The sequence below is a fragment of the Salvelinus alpinus genome, chromosome 2, assembly GCF_045679555.1.
Source record: "Salvelinus alpinus chromosome 2, SLU_Salpinus.1, whole genome shotgun sequence".
Taxonomy (NCBI): Eukaryota; Metazoa; Chordata; class Actinopteri; order Salmoniformes; family Salmonidae; genus Salvelinus; species Salvelinus alpinus.
This window is the reverse complement of record NC_092087.1, coordinates 11,408,009-11,425,182: the sequence shown is the minus strand read 5'-3', so window position 1 is coordinate 11,425,182 and position 17,174 is coordinate 11,408,009. Positions and strand designations below refer to the sequence as shown.

General features: G+C 44.9%; 1 protein-coding gene across 2 annotated transcripts in view; it reads left to right on the top strand.

The window, feature by feature from the left end:
• The window catches only part of LOC139553842 (protein phosphatase 1 regulatory inhibitor subunit 16B-like), a 176,170-nt gene that overhangs the window by 92,882 nt on the left and 66,114 nt on the right, over window positions 1-17,174 (top strand). For both annotated transcript variants that reach the window (XM_071366579.1, XM_071366587.1), the window contains exon 3: window positions 13,537-13,607. In XM_071366579.1, the coding sequence (XP_071222680.1) occupies window positions 13,537-13,607 (71 nt within the window). The remainder of the gene's footprint in view (window positions 1-13,536; window positions 13,608-17,174) is intronic.

Sequence of the window (17,174 nt, the reverse complement as noted above, 5' to 3'; positions counted from 1 at the left end):
AGTAGTAGTAGTAGTAGTATAGTAGTAGTAGTAGTACTGTAGTATCATAGAAGTAGTGCTATAGTAGCATTCATAGTCATACTATAGTATCGTAGTGGCATTCCCCAATGATTCCTCTAATCTGTATGATAAGTGTCTCTGTGTGAAGCACAGCAGATGTCTTCTAATAATAAATACTGCAATAGAAGTGGCAATGTGGGACTCTTTATAGAATCCTAAAGTGAACTCATATACTTTCTCTATACTGAGATCAATCCCTAGATGGGTTTCAAGTGGCCATGTGGGTCAAGTGTATTCATTCAAACCCTCCTGATCGAATCCTGAAGTGAACCAACGCACACAGGAGACAACATTTAGACAGAGCGTGCGTGCGTGCGTGTGTGTGTGTGTTTCTATCATAGAAATGCTATGCAGCGTTATCATTCATCAGAACTCAGAAGACATGCCTATTTTAATGTCCACTTGGGTCTCTTCACACACATACACACACACACACACACACACACACACACACACACACACACACACACCGTGTTTAGTTTAGATAATAGGAAGGGTGTGTTTGACTTCCTCCTGTGTTTGTTGATGTTTCTTTTATCTCTCTGGAAGCATCTAGCCCCTCCCCCATCGGAATGTAACAACGCCCAGTCATTCTGGAAATTCCATACATTTCATTTGGTGGTTTTTGGGGGGGGGGGGGGGGACTGATAATCACCATGGCACGACTGATAATCACCATGGCACGACTGATAATCACCATGGCATCCCCAATCAGAGATTCCGTTGCATACTGTAGAAAGTCCCCGTATTGTCTTCTCTCATCATCTGTGTTTGTGCTTTCCCCATCAGAGACAGTGTGGTCTACTCTGGGCTTGTAGGGTGTGGAACATTTACACCAACAGATTCACCATCACAGTCTGTCTACTCTCCTCTCTAATCGACAGTATCTCTCTATTGCGCTCTCTCTCTCTTCCTCTTTTCAGCCCCAACTTTCCCTCCCTCTCAAATATACACAGTGTACAAAACATTAGGAACACCTTCTTGAGTTGCATCCCCTTTGGCCCTCAGAACAGCCTCAATTTGTCGGAGCATGGACTCAAGCGTTCCACAGGGATGCTGGCCCGTGTTGATTCCACCAATGCTTCCAACAGTTGTGTCAAGTTGGCTAGATGTCCCTCGGGTGGTGGACCATTCTTGATACACACGTGAAATGGTGATTTGTGAAAAACCCAGCAGAGTTGCAGGTCTTGACACAAACCGGTGCGCCTGGTACCTACTACCATACCCCCTTTCAAAGACACTTCAATCCTGTCTTGTCCATTCACCCTCTGAACGGCACACATACACAATCCATGTCTCAATTGTCTCAAGATTTAAAAATCCTTCTTTAACCTGTCTCCTCCCCTTCATCTACACTGATTAAAGTGGATTTAACAAGTGACATCAATAAGGGATCATAGCTTTCACCTGATCAGTCTGTCATGGAAAGAGCAGGTGTTCCTAATGTTTTGTAGACTCAGTGTAGAGCTTTCATTAGTTGAAGCTCTTTCATTTCTGTAGAGTAAGGAGATGGTTGTGAATGTGGGTAGGGCTCTAAATTGAAATGTTCATTGGTAGAACTTAAAGTTAGGGGCACCAGAAAATAACAAATAATTATAAACTAATCTGTAACCCTGTAGAGACATTTGTTTATTATAAAAGTTAAAATGTTGCTACAAATACCTGTAATTGAAATTGCAAAGTAATATTACATGGTTTATGAATGTAAAATGCGGCCAGCCAACTGAGTTGCAACCAGCTGCAGCGCCAACTGAGTTGCAACCAGCTGCAGCGCCAACTGAGTTGCAACCTGCTGCAGCGCCAACTGAGTTGCAACCAGCTGCAGCGCCAACTGAGTTGCAACCTGCTTCAGCGCCAACTGAGTTGCAACCTGCTTCAGCGCCAACTGAGTTGCAACCAGCTGCAGCTCCAACTGAGTTGCAACCAGCTGCAGCTCCAACTGAGTTGCAACCAGCTGCAGCTCCAACTGAGTTGCAACCTGCTTCAGCGCCAACTGAGTTGCAACCTGCTTCAGCGCCAACTGAGTTGCAACCAGCTTCAGCGCCAACTGAGTTGCAACCTGCTTCAGCGCCAACTGAGTTGCAACCTGCTTCAGCGCCAACTGAGTTGCAACCAGCTTCAGCGCCAACTGAGTTGCAACCTGCTTCAGCGCCAACTGAGTTGCAACCTGCTTCAGCGCCAACTGAGTTGCAACCAGCTTCAGCGCCAACTGAGTTGCAACCAGCTTCAGCGCCAACTGAGTTGCAACCAGCTTCAGCGCCAACTGAGTTGCAACCTGCTTCAGCGCCAACTGAGTTGCAACCAGTTTCAGCGCCAACTGAGTTGCAACCAGTTTCAGCGCCAACTGAGTTGCAACCTGCTTCAGCGCCAACTGAGTTGCAACCAGTTTCAGCGCCAACTGAGTTGCAACCTGCTTCAGCGCCAACTGAGTTGCAACCAGTTTCAGCGCCAACTGAGTTGCAACCTGCTTCAGCGCCAACTGAGTTGCAACCTGCTTCAGCGCCAACTGAGTTGCAACCAGTTTCAGCGCCAACTGAGTTGCAACCAGTTTCAGCGCCAACTGAGTTGCAACCTGCTTCAGCGCCAACTGAGTTGCAACCAGTTTCAGCGCCAATGCGCAATAGAAGGAAAAAAACATAGTGGCGGTAACTTTTTAACGTTTGAGACAAGCGGTTTTTGTCTGTAGTAATGGTGGAACCACCATGGTCACTTGAAAAGCGAGGTACATCAAAGCCTATTCAATTAGTATCCCGTTGTTTGTATTTATTTATTTAAAAAAAAAAAAAAAATGTCAAACTTGTGCTGCCTAAAATTCCAAGTCGCACAGCAAAATATTTAGGAGGATATGCAACCAAAATGGTCGCACTTTAGAGACCCTTATGTGTGTTGTGGATTCCAATAAAAAATCCTATCAGAATTAAGAACACATCCTATAGGATTGTATAGGACTGGTTTCAAAATCTAAGAGGACTTTCTTTTGGATTCTAATAATATTTTCTTATTGGAATCCTATAGGATTTTTTGACTAGGGTGTATCAAATCAAACCACATGCGCCGAATACAACAAGTGTAGACTACCGTGACAGTCTTACTTACGAGCCCTTAACCAACAGTGCAGTTCAAGAAGAAGGAAAATAAGTGCACGTTAAATGGGTTGAGACCAAGCTTGATGCACTAAGAGGGATTCATATCCTCATCGTTAACATACATTGATGTCTGATTCAGACTAAATGGATAATAACCTATATTTACTGAACTGTATCCTTTAACAGTTTACATCCGACAGTTATTCAGATGGTCCCAGAGGGTAGATCGTTTTCTATGTTCTTCAAGCTTTGTCTTAATGAACACTCTCCCTACTTCTCCCTTGTTCCATTTATGAAAGAAGGGATGTATTCTGTTTTCTATTCTGCAGTTAATAGACCATTTGAGCTGTTTGGTGCTTTGGTCATGGGATCTTTTGTCCTCTGTTGGCATCGGCCTGGCTGCCAGCATGCCTGCCTGTCTGCCTGTCTGTGTGACTGTGTGCCTGTCTGCATGCCTGTCAGTCTGCCTGTCTGCATGCCTGTCTGTATGCCTGTCTGCATGCCTTCACTACTCCTTTCCTTCATTCAATATAAATGAATACACAGCAACACCTCACAACACTTCTCTGCTTCCCCTTTAAATGAATACACAGCAACACCTCACAACACTTCTCTGCTTCCCCTTTAAATGAATACACAGCAACACCTCACAACACTTCTCTGCTTCCCCTTTAAATGAATACACAGCAACACCTCACAACACTTCTCTGCTTCCCCTTTAAATGAATACACAGCAACACCTCACAACACTTCTCTGCTTCCCCTTTAAATGAATACACAGCAACACCTCACAACACTTCTCTGCTTCCCCTTTAAATGAATACACAGCAACACCTCACAACACTACTCTGCTTCCCCTTTAAATGAATACACAGCAACACCTCACAACACTTCTCTGCTTCCCCTTTAAATGAATACACAGCAACACCTCACAACACTTCTCTGCTTCCCCTTTAAATGAATACACAGCAACACCTCACAACACTTCTCTGCTTCCCCTTTAAATGAATACACAGCAACACCTCACAACACTTCTCCGCTTCCCCTTTAAATGAATACATAGCAACACCTCACAACACTTCTCTGCTTCCCCTTTAAATGAATACACAGCAACACCTCACAACACTTCTCTGCTTCCCCTTTAAATGAATACACAGCAACACCTCACAACACATCTCTGCTTCCACTTTAAATGAATACACAGCAACACCTCACAACACTACTCTGCTTCCCCTTTAAATGAATACACAGCAACACCTCACAACACTACTCTGCTTCCCCTTTAAATGAATACACAGCAACACCTCACAACACTTCTCTGCTTCCACTTTAAATGAATACACAGCAACACCTCACAACACTACTCTGCTTCCCCTTTAAATGAATACACAGCAACACCTCACAACACTACTCTGCTTCCCCTTTAAATGAATACACAGCAACACCTCACAACACTTCTCTGCTTCCCCTTTAAATGAATACACAGCAACACCTCACAACACTGCACAGCTTCCCCTTTAAATGAATACACAGCAACACCTCACAACACTTCTCTGCTTCCACTTTTAGAGCTTGGGACTATACGGTTCTATCTGTATTTTTGTCAAAATGTAGTTATTGCTATAGCCATGTTCTGTACCTATATAGTACTCTAAATACCCAAATTCATATTGCTAAGTTCAAAAGAATACAAGATAAAAAAATTGCTGACACCATTCAAACCTCGGAACTTAAAAGCCAATTATCTCTGAATCATATTTTTGCAGATATAACCTTATAGTCCCAAGCTCTCACTTTTTATGTCTAAGCAAAGGACAGGACTCTGGTGATGCATTAGCCTTCACCTTCACCTGTCTGAAAGAATATACCCCCCCCCCCCCCCCCACATAGAACTTTGCCTGAGCCTCTAGTGCCCAATGAATAATCTAAATTCATTATTTTGTGTCATATTTTCTGAATCCTAAAATTATCAGCAAAGCTGGTTGGAGGCATGTGATACTGACAGCAGCTTGACACTGAGACAGGCAGATGCCATTAGGCAGGTGTCACTGCTTGTGTTATTGCCTCTCTGCAGCACTGGAAATGTTGAAGGGAAAATATAATAAATGTTTTTCAGAGTGTGGCCAGGAGGATATCTGGGGGGATAGAGGCAAAGATGTGCACATTACTGTCACAGTGATTGGCTCTGGGCTCAGATATGCATGTTTGTGAATGGCTGGGTACTGATTTAGATGTAACGTTTGAACACATCAAAAAGACATGGCAGGGCCTCCTGAGTGGCGCAGCGGTCTAAGGCACTGCATCGCAGTGCTAGAGGCGTCACTACAGACCCGGGTTCGATCCCAGGCTGTGTCGTGACCGGGAGACCCATGTGGCGGTGCACAATTGGCCCAGCATCATCCGGGTTAGGGGAGGATTAGGGGAGGGTTTGGCTGGCTGGGATGTCCTTGTCCCATTGTGCTCTAGTGACTCCTTGTGGCGGGCCGGGAGTGTGCAGGCTGACTTCAGTCTCCAGTTGTACTGTGTTTCCTCCGACACATTGGTGCGCCCGGCTTCCGGGTTAAGGGAGCAGTGTGTCACTGCGGCTTGGCAGGGTCGTGTTTCTGAGGATGCATGACTCTCGACCTTCGCCTGTCCCGAGTCCGTATGGGAGTTGCAGCGATGAGACAAGATTGTAACTACCAATTGGATACCATGAAAAAGGGGTAAAAAGTAAACAAAAATAATTATAATAATAACAAGACAGGGTGACCACTGATGGGTTTTGGCTGACCTTAGGCCGGAATTTCTGTTAAATGTCTAATTTAAACTCGATGGCCAAGCTATAGCTGACAGTTTAGGCTTAATTTGCATTCCTGATCGCATTGAGTTGGGCAGATGGTTAATATGTTAATGATTTCTCTCTAATCAGTCCAGGGCGAATCCGAACTTCAACTGAGTCATGCACTGATGTCAATAAGGGAATTAGGATTCACCCTGCTGGTTTCTTTCTAGTGGGTTGCCACACTCAGAATGTTCTACAAGCTGTGTCAGAGATACAGCGGCTGTGAGAAGAAGATATCTTTTTCATCAGTCTCAGAGCATGTTTACAGTAAGGGCAGATGAAGGTATCAGAGCATGTTTACAGTAAGGACAGATGAAGGTATCAGAGCATGTTTACAGTAAGGGCAGATGAAGGTATCAGAGCATGTTTACAGTAAGGACAGATGAAGGCATCAGAGCATGTTTACAGTAAGGACAGATGAAGGTATCAGAGGATGTTTACAGTAAGGACAGAGGAAGGTAGTAGAGCATGTTTACAGTAAGGACAGAGGAAGGTAGTAGAGCATGTTTATAGTAAGGACATAGGAAGGTAATAGAGCATGTTTACAGTAAGGTCAGAGGAAGGTAGTAGAGCATGTTTACAGTAAGGTCAGAGGAAGGTAGTAGAGCATGTTTACAGTAAGGTCAGAGGAAGGTAGTAGAGCATGTTTACAGTAAGGACAGAGGAAGGTAGTAGGGAATGTTTACAGTAAGGACAGAGGAAGGTAATAGAGCATGTTTACAGTAAGGACAGAGGAAGGTAATAGAGCATGTTTACAGTATGGACAGAGGAAGGTAATAGAGCATGTTTACAGTAAGGACAGAGGAAGTTAGTAGAGCATGTTTACAGTAAGGACAGAGGAAGGTAGTAGAGCATGTTTACAGTAAGGACAGAGGAAGGTAATAGAGCATGGTTACAGTAAGGACAGATGAAGGTAATATAGCATGTTTACAGTAAGGACAGAGGAAGACAGTAGAGCATGTTTACAGTAAGGACAGAGGAAGGTAAATAGAGCATGTTTACAGTAAGTACAGAGGAAGGTAGTAGAGCATGTTTACAGTAAGGACAGAGGAAGGTAATAGAGCATGTTTACAGTAAGGACAGAGGAAGGTAATAGAGCATGTTTACAGTAAGGACAGAGGAAGGTAATAGAGCATGTTTACAGTAAGGACAGAGTAAGGTAATAGAGCATGTTTACAGTAAGGACAGAGGAAGGTAGTAGAGCATGTTTACAGTAAGGACAGAGGAAGGTAATAGAGCATGTTTACAGTAAGGACAGAGGAAGGTAATAGAGCATGTTTACAGTAAGGTCAGAGGAAGGTAGTAGAGCATGTTTACAGTAAGGACAGCGGAAGGTAGTAGAGCATGTTTACAGTAAGGTCAGATGAAGGCATCAGAGCATGTTTACAGTAAGGACAGGTGAAGGTATCAGAGGATGTTTACAGTAAGGACAGGTAAAGGTAGCAGAGTATATTTACAGTAGGGACAGAGGGACGTAGCAGAGCATGTTTACAGTAAGGACAGAGGAAATTGATAGAGCATGTTTACAGTAAGGACAGAGGAAGGTAATAGAGCATGTTTACAGTAAAGACAGAGGAAGGTAGTAGAGCATGTTTACAGTAAGGTCAGAGGAAGGTAGTAGAGCATGTTTACAGTAAAGACAGAGGACAGAGGAAGGTAGTGTAACAGTAATGATCAGGATGGGGATGCTGAGGAGGGCCGTAACACCTTTGAGGCCTTAGACTAAATCTGCTGACACACTGTGAAGTGTAGGCTAGGTTAGGTACTGTACCATAGGCATACAGGGTACTGTACTGGGAGTATGTGCAGCTGAGGTGAGAAACAGGGGTGTGTGTTTATGTTGCGTGTGGGTGGAGCTTTGACGGTTTCAAGGTCAAATACCTAGTAGGGAATTACGTGTGTGTGATAATTATCATCCTCTCTCTCTCTTTCTCTCAACCCTCCATCTTTCAACCCATCTCAGCACCCAGAGCTATGCCCATTTCTGTGCTGTGTCCGTTATTAAATCAGAGGATAGTGTTGTCAGAAATAACCCAGAGAGACCAGCATGCCTTTCTGTCAGCTATGTTGTTGTTTAGTGGTTATACAGTATGTACTGTACACTGAGTTACATCAGACCTCAGGGCTTATATATACAGCGCAGTTGGAAAGTATTCACATTTTGTTACGTTATAGTCTTATTCCAAAATGGATTAAATCCTTTTTTCCCCCCTCATCAGTCTACAGACAATACTCCATAATACTCGACATTTTTGCAAATGTATTAAACATTGAAAACGAACTATCACATTTAGATAATTATTCAGACCCTGTACTCTGTACGTTGTTGAAGCACCTTTGGCAGCGATTACAGCCTCGAGTCTTCTTGGGTATGAGGCTAAAGGCTTGGCACACCTGTATTTGGGGAGTTTCTCACATTCTTCTCTGCAGATCCTCTCAAGCTCTGTCAGGTTGGATGGGGAGGGTCGCTGCCCAGCTATTTTCAGGTCTCCAGAGATGTTCGATCGGGTTCATGTCCAACCTCTGGCTGGGCCAGTCAAGGACATTCAAAGACTTCAGGCGTTGTCTTGGTTGTGTGCTTAGGGTTGTTGTCCTGTTTGAAGGTGAACCTTCTCCCCAGTCTGAGCGCTCTGGAGCAGGTTTTCATCAAGGATCTCTCTGTACTTTGCTCCGTTCATCTTTCCCTCGATGCTGACTAGTCTCTGCCGCTGAAAGACATCCCCACAGCATGATGCTGCCACCACCATGCTTCACCGTAGGGATGGTGCCAGGTTTCCTCCAGACGTGATGCTTGGCATTCAGGCCAGAGTGTTCATTCTTGGTTTCATCAGACCAGAGAATCTTGTTTCTCATGGTCTGAGAGTCTTTAGGAGCCTTTTGGCAAACTCCAAGCAGGTTGTCATGTGCCTTTTACTGAGGAGTGGCCACTCTACCATAAAGGCTGATTGGTGGAGTGCTGCAGAGATGGTTGTCCTTCTGGAAGGTTCTCCCATCTCCACAGATGAACTCTGATGCTCTGTCAGAGTGACCATCGGGTTCTTGGTCACCTCCCTGACCCAGGCCCTTCTCTCCCAATTACTCAGTTTGGCCGGGTGACCAGCTCTAGGAAGAGTCTTGGTGGTTCCAAAGCTCCTCCATTTAAGAATGATGTAGGCCACTGTGTTCTTGTGGACCTTCAATTCAATGCTTCAGAAATGTTTTGGTACCCTTACCCAGATCTGTGCCTCGACACAATCCTGTCTCAGAGCTCTACGGACAATTCCTTCGACCTCATGGCTTGGTTTTTGCTCTGACATGCACTGTCAACTGTGGGACCTTATATAGACAGGTGTGTGCCTTTCCAAATCATGTCCAATCAATTGAATTTACCACAGGTGTAATCCAATCAAGATGTAGAAACATCTCAAGGATGAATAATGGAAACAGGATGCACCTGAGTTCAATTTCGAGTCTCATAGCAAAGGGTCTGAATACTTATGTAAATAAGGTATTTCTGTTTTTTATTTTTGTAAATGTATAGAAATGTCAACCTGTTTTTTGTTTTGTCATTATGGGGTATTGTGTGTAGATTTACGAGGAAAAAACATTTATTTAATCAATTTTAAAATAAGGCTGTAATGTAACAAATGTGGGAAAAGTCAAGGGCTCTGAATACTTTCCGAATGCACTGTACACACACACACACACACACACACACACACACACACACACACACACACACACACACACACACACACACACACACACACACACACACACACACACACACACACACACACACACACACACACACACACACACACACACACACAGGAAGGGAACAACTACAATAACACCAGCCTTTGTCGTCAGGCCATCGCTCACCCATATATTTATATGTACATATTCTTATTCATTCCTTTACACTTGTGTGTAAAAGGTAGTTGTTGTGGAATTGTTAGATTACTTGTTAGATATTACTGCACGGTCGGAACTAGAAGCACAAGCATTTCGCTACACTAGCATTAACATCTGCTAACCATGTGTATGTGCCAAATTTGATTTGATTTGATTATGTCACCTGCAGCCCTGTCCTATCAAGGTTACCATGGTGATGTTAATGTCCTGACCTTCATTTATGGTTTGAATAACGTTCACCTCTGCTCAAATTAATTTTTGTAATATGATAAACTATAATGAATGGATTCTGGGTTGATTTAATGAGGTAAATGTAAGGGGTAATTTAGGTGAACAGGAACATGTAGGCTCCGGTGACTGACTGCATCTACAGTATAGGTCTACACGCTGCCAATATCATAATCTACCCATCTATAGTATAGATCTACACGCTGCCAATATCATAATCTACCCATCTATAGTATAGATCTACACGCTGCCAATATCATAATCTACCCATCTATAGTATAGATCTACACGCTGCCAATATCATAATCTACCCATCTATAGTATAGATCTACACGCTGCCAATATCATAATCTACCCATCTATAGTATAGATCTACACGCTGCCAATATCATAATCTACCCATCTATAGTATAGATCTACACGCTGCCAATATCATAATCTACCCATCTATAGTATAGATCTACACGCTGCCAATATCATAATCTACCCATCTATAGTATAGATCTACACGCTGCCAATATCATAATCTACCCATCTATAGTATAGATCTACACGCTGCCAATATCATAATCTACCCATCTATAGTATAGATCTACACGCTGCCAATATCATAATTTACCCATCTATAGTATAGATCTACACGCTGCCAATATCATAATTTACCCATCTACAGTATAGGTCTACACACTGCCAATACACATGTGGTACCCATGTGTGAAGGGCTTGTTGGGTCTGAAAGCGTAGCATGGTTAGTTAATGTAATGGGTCTGAAAGCGTAGCACGGTTAGTTAATGTAATGGGTCTGAAAGCGTAGCACGGTTAGTTAATGTAATGGGTCTGAAAGCGTAGCACGGTTAGTTAATGTAATGGGTCTGAAAGCGTAGCACGGTTAGTTAATGTAATGGGTCTGAAAGCGTAGCACGGTTAGTTCATGTAATGGGTCTGAAAGCGTAGCACGGTTAGTTAATGTAATGGGTCTGAAAGCGTAGCACGGTTAGTTAATGTAATGGGTCTGAAAGCGTAGCACGGTTAGTTAATGTAATGGGTCTGAAAGCGTAGCACGGTTAGTTAATGTAATGGGTCTGAAAGCGTAGCACGGTTAGTTAATGTAATGGGTCTGAAAGCGTAGCACGGTTAGTTAATGTAATGGGTCTGAAAGCGTAGCATGGTTAGTTAATGTAATGGGTCTGAAAGCATAGCATGGTTAGTTAATGTAATGGGTCTGAAAGCGTAGCATGGTTAGTTAATGTAATGGGTCTGAAAGCGTAGCATGGTTAGTTAATGTAATGGGTCTGAAAGCGTAGCATGGTTAGTTAATGTAATGGGTATGAAAGCGTAGCACGGTTAGTTAATGTAATGGGTATGAAAGCGTAGCATGGTTAGTTAATGTAATGGGTCTGAAAGCGTAGCATGGTTAGTTAATGTAATGGGTCTGAAAGCGTAGCACGGTTAGTTAATGTAATGGGTCTGAAAGCGTAGCACGGTTAGTTAATGTAATGGGTCTGAAAGCGTAGCACGGTTAGTTAATGTAATGGGTCTGAAAGCGTAGCACGGTTAGTTAATGTAATGGGTCTGAAAGCGTAGCACGGTTAGTTAATGTAATGGGTCTGAAAGCGTAGCACGGTTAGTTAATGTAATGGGTATGAAAGCGTAGCACGGTTAGTTAATGTAATGGGTATGAAAGCGTAGCACGGCTAGTTAATGTAATGGGTATGAAAGCGTAGCACGGTTAGTTAATGTAATGGGTCTGAAAGCGTAGCACGGTTAGTTAATGTAATGGGTCTGAAAGCGTAGCACGGTTAGTTAATGTAATGGGTATGAAAGCGTAGCACGGTTAGTTAATGTAATGGGTATGAAAGCGTAGCACGGTTAGTTAATGTAATGGGTATGAAAGCGTAGCACGGTTAGTTAATGTAATGGGTCTGAAAGCGTAGCATGGTTAGTTAATGTAATGGGTCTGAAAGCGTAGCACGGTTAGTTAATGTAATGGGTATGAAAGCGTAGCACGGTTAGTTAATGTAATGGGTATGAAAGCGTAGCACGGTTAGTTAATGTAATGGGTCTGAAAGCGTAGCATGGTTAGTTAATGTAATGGGTCTGAAAGCGTAGCACGGTTAGTTAATGTAATGGGTCTGAAAGCGTAGCACGGTTAGTTAATGTAATGGGTCTGAAAGCGTAGCACGGTTAGTTAATGTAATGGGTCTGAAAGCGTAGCATGGTTAGTTAATGTAATGGGTATGAAAGCGTAGCACGGTTAGTTAATGTAATGGGTCTGAAAGCGTAGCACGGTTAGTTAATGTAATGGGTCTGAAAGCGTAGCATGGTTAGTTAATGTAATGGGTCTGAAAGCGTAGCACGGTTAGTTAATGTAATGGGTCTGAAAGCGTAGCACGGTTAGTTAATGTAATGGGTATGAAAGCGTAGCACGGTTAGTTAATGTAATGGGTCTGAAAGCGTAGCACGGTTAGTTAATGTAATGGGTATGAAAGCGTAGCACGGTTAGTTAATGTAATGGGTCTGAAAGCGTAGCATGGTTAGTTAATGTAATGGGTCTGAAAGCGTAGCATGGTTAGTTAATGTAATGGGTATGAAAGCGTAGCACGGTTAGTTAATGTAATGGGTCTGAAAGCGTAGCACGGTTAGTTAATGTAATGGGTCTGAAAGCGTAGCACGGTTAGTTAATGTAATGGGTCTGAAAGCGTAGCATGGTTAGTTAATGTAATGGGTCTGAAAGCGTAGCATGGTTAGTTAATGTCTTCAGGTGAGTGTCTCTCCAAGCTCACACTGTTCTCCCCCTGTCTCTCCAAGCTCACACTGTTCTCCCCCTGTCTCTCCAAGCTCACACTGTTCTCCCCCTGTCTCTCCAAGCTCACACTGGTCTCCCCCTGTCTCTCCAAGCTCACACTGTTCTCCCCCTGTCTCTCCAAGCTCACACTGGTCTCCCCCTGTCTCTCCAAGCTCACACTGTTCTCCCCCTGTCTCTCCAAGCTCACACTGTTCTCCCCCTGTCTCTCCAAGCTCACACTGGTCTCCCCAGCATGTTTCTCTGAAGCCCAGGAAAACAGTGTCTGATACACAATACATCACCACAGTGGAGAGGTGTCTGGGGAATCTGCCTGTTGGTGTAATGTGGATGGGTCTGAAAGCGTAGCACGGTTAGTTAATGTAATGGGTATGAAAGCGTAGCACGGTTAGTTAATGTAATGGGTCTGAAAGCGTAGCACGGTTAGTTAATGTAATGGGTCTGAAAGCGTAGCACGGTTAGTTAATGTAATGGGTCTGAAAGCGTAGCACGGTTAGTTAATGTAATGGGTCTGAAAGCGTAGCACGGTTAGTTAATGTAATGGGTCTGAAAGCGTAGCATGGTTAGTTAATGTAATGGGTCTGAAAGCGTAGCATGGTTAGTTAATGTCTTCCTCTCTATTTCTCCCTCTGTTCCAGTACGTTACCTGTTGAAGAACAATGTCAGTCCAGACCTGTGCAACGAGGACGGTCTCACTGCCCTGCACCAGGTGAGTGTCCCTCTGGAGAGTCACTGGACCACTGAAGAGTCTAAAAATAAGGCCGTAATTCAGTAATTGTTGATGGTGTCTTTTCCACGTTGTACTCTCAGTGAAGGTCAGTACGTACACAGGCGTCATACACAGGCATTGTACGCAAATCACATTTTATTGGTCACATACACGTGTTTAGCAGATGTTATTGCGGGTGTACCCCCAAGCCGTAAGACTCCTGAACAGGTAATCAAATGGCGACCCGGACTTTTTGCATTGTGTGCCCCCCAACCCCTCTTTTACGCTGTTGCTACTCTCTGTTCATCATATATGCATAGTCACTTTAACCATATCTACATGTACATACTACCTCAATCAGCCCGACTAACCGGTGCCTGTATATAGTCGTTTTACTGTTGTTTTTATTTCTTCACTAATCTATTGTTCACCTAATACCTATTTTTTACTTAAAAATTGCACTGTTGGTAAGTATTTCACTGTAAGGTCTACACCTGTTGTATTCGGCGCATGACACACTTTGATTTGACTTGTTCCAAAATGCTTGTGTCACACACACACATCTGGGTAAAAGTCAGTCATACCGCAGGTCCAAGCTCACACTGTTCTCCCCAGTGTCTCCCCCTGTCTCTCCAAGCTCACATTGTTCTCCCCAGCGTCTCTCCAAGCTCACACTGTTCTCCCCAGTGTATCCCCCTGTCTCTCCAAGCTCACACTGTTCTCCCCCTGTCTCTCCAAGCTCACACTGTTCTCCCCCTGTCTCTCCAAGCTCACACTGTTCTCTCCCTGTCTCTCCAAGCTCACACTGGTCTCCCCCTGTCTCTCCAAGCTCACACTGGTCTCCCCCTGTCTCTCCAAGCTCACATTGTTCTCCCCAGCGTCTCTCCAAGCTCACATTGTTCTCCCCAGCGTCTCTCCAAGCTCACACTGTTCTCCCCAGTGTCTCCCCCTGTCTCTCCAAGCTCACACTGTTCTCCCCCTGTCTCTCCAAGCTCACACTGGTCTCCCCCTGTCTCTCCAAGCTCACACTGGTCTCCCCCTGTCTCTCCAAGCTCACACTGTTCTCCCCCTGTCTCTCCAAGCTCACACTGGTCTCCCCCTGTCTCTCCAAGCTCACACTGGTCTCCCCCTGTCTCTCCAAGCTCACACTGTTCTCCCCCTGTCTCTCCAAGCTCACACTGGTCTCCCCAGCGTCTCCCCCTGTCTCTCCAAGCTCACACTGGTCTCTCCCTGTCTCTCCAAGCTCACACTGTTCTCCCCCTGTCTCTCCAAGCTCACACTGGTCTCCCCCTGTCTCTCCAAGCTCACACTGGTCTCCCCCTGTCTCTCCAAGCTCACACTGGTCTCCCCCTGTCTCTCCAAGCTCACACTGTTCTCCCCCTGTCTCTCCAAGCTCACACTGTTCTCCCCCTGTCTCTCCAAGCTCACACTGGTCTCCCCCTGTCTCTCCAAGCTCACACTGTTCTCCCCCTGTCTCTCCAAGCTCACACTGGTCTCCCCCTGTCTCTCCAAGCTCACACTGTTCTCCCCCTGTCTCTCCAAGCTCACACTGGTCTCCCCCTGTCTCTCCAAGCTCACACTGGTCTCCCCCTGTCTCTCCAAGCTCACACTGGTCTCCCCCTGTCTCTCCAAGCTCACACTGTTCTCCCCCTGTCTCTCCAAGCTCACACTGTTCTCCCCCTGTCTCTCCAAGCTCACACTGGTCTCCCCCTGTCTCTCCAAGCTCACACTGTTCTCCCCCTGTCTCTCCAAGCTCACACTGGTCTCCCCCTGTCTCTCCAAGCTCACACTGTTCTCCCCCTGTCTCTCCAAGCTCACACTGTTCTCCCCCTGTCTCTCCAAGCTCACACTGGTCTCCCCAGCATGTTTCTCTGAAGCCCAGGAAAACAGTGTCTGATACACAATACATCACCACAGTGGAGAGGTGTCTGGGGAATCTGCCTGTTGGTGTAATGTTTGATGGAGCTGGTGCCAGAACCCTCTTACCCCTCCAGCCCGTCTGTCTGTCTGTCTGTCTGTCTGTCTGTCTGTCTGTCTGTCTGTCTGTCTGTCTGTCTGTCTCTGTCTCTGTCTCTGTCTCTGTCTCTGTCTCTGTCTCTGTCTCTGTCTGTCTGTCGGCAACACCAGATAATCTGCACTCTGGACTGGTCATCCCAACACCAGATTTAACATACATCCTTTTTAGCTGGGGTTTGGTGGGAATAGAGCCACTGTGAAAACCCCCCTGAAGGGACTTAGGCAATACAACTGTATGTTCTGAGTCTTCCAGAAAAGACCAATAACAGTAACACCTAAAGATGACCACACCAACAATATATTCAATTAAAATGATTCAAAACTAAATGCTGACATTGTGGCCACTTTAATAAATGGATCACTAGTCACTTTAATAATGCCACTTTAAGAATGTTTACGTATCTCACATTACTCATCTCATATGTATATACTGTATCCTTCATTATCTGTTCCTTACTATCTATTGTGTCTTGGGGCGTCAGGCAGCCTAGTGGTTAGAGCGTTGGGGCAGTAACCGAAAGGTTGCTGGATCGAATCCCCGAGCTGACAAGGTAAAAATCTGTTGTTCTGCCCCTGAACAAGGCAGTTAACCCACTGTTCCCTGGTAGACAATCATTGTAAATATGAATTTGTTGTTAACTGACTTTCCTACTTAAATAAAGGTTACACATTCTTTTGTGTGGGATTTGTATGCGTGTCTCTCTCTGTAAACACACGTTGAGAGGCATAGGTCCAGCCACTAAACAAGCCCTGTGCAGATTGGCTAATATCGACCACATAATGAGTTGTTATTTAGGATAGAAGGTGAATCAATGATTCGGCACAATGCTTTTCTCAGGCTGATCATCTGAATGACTGGTACACACTGAATAATGCAGAGGTCTGTCTGTCTCTCTGTGCCTGCTTGCCTGTCTGTCTGTCTGTCTGTCTGTCTGTCTGTCTGTCTGCCTGTCTGTCTGTCAGACCACTGGGTGGGTGGTACTACTTATTTTCTCTAATGGAAAATAAAGTGAAAGTCTCTCTCCTCTCTCTCTTCTCTTGACCTACTCCTCTCTCTCCTCTCTCTCTTCTCTTGACCTACTCCTCTCTCTTCTCTTGACCTACTCCTCTCTCTCCTCTCTTGACCTACTCCTCTCTCTTCTCTTGACCTACTCCTCTCTCTCTTCTCTCGACCTACTCCTCTCTCTCTTCTCTCGACCTACTCCTCTCTCTCCTCTCTCTCTCTCCTCTCTCTCTTCTCTTGACCTACTCCTCTGTCTCCTCTCTCTCTCTCTCTTCTCTTGACCTACTCCTCTCTCTCCTCTCTCTCTCCTCTCTCTTCTCTCCCCCTAATCCTCTCTCTCCTCTCTCCCCTACTCCTCTCTCTCCTCTCTCTCTTCTCTTGACCTACTCCTCTCTCCTCTCTCTCTTCTCTCTTCTCTCTTCTCTCCTCTCTCTCCTCTCTCTTGTCTCTCTCTCTCCCTCTTCTCTCCCCCTACTCCTCTCTCTTCTCTCCCCCTACTCCTCTCACTCTTCTCTCCCCCTACTCCTCTCTCTCTTCTCTCCCCCTAC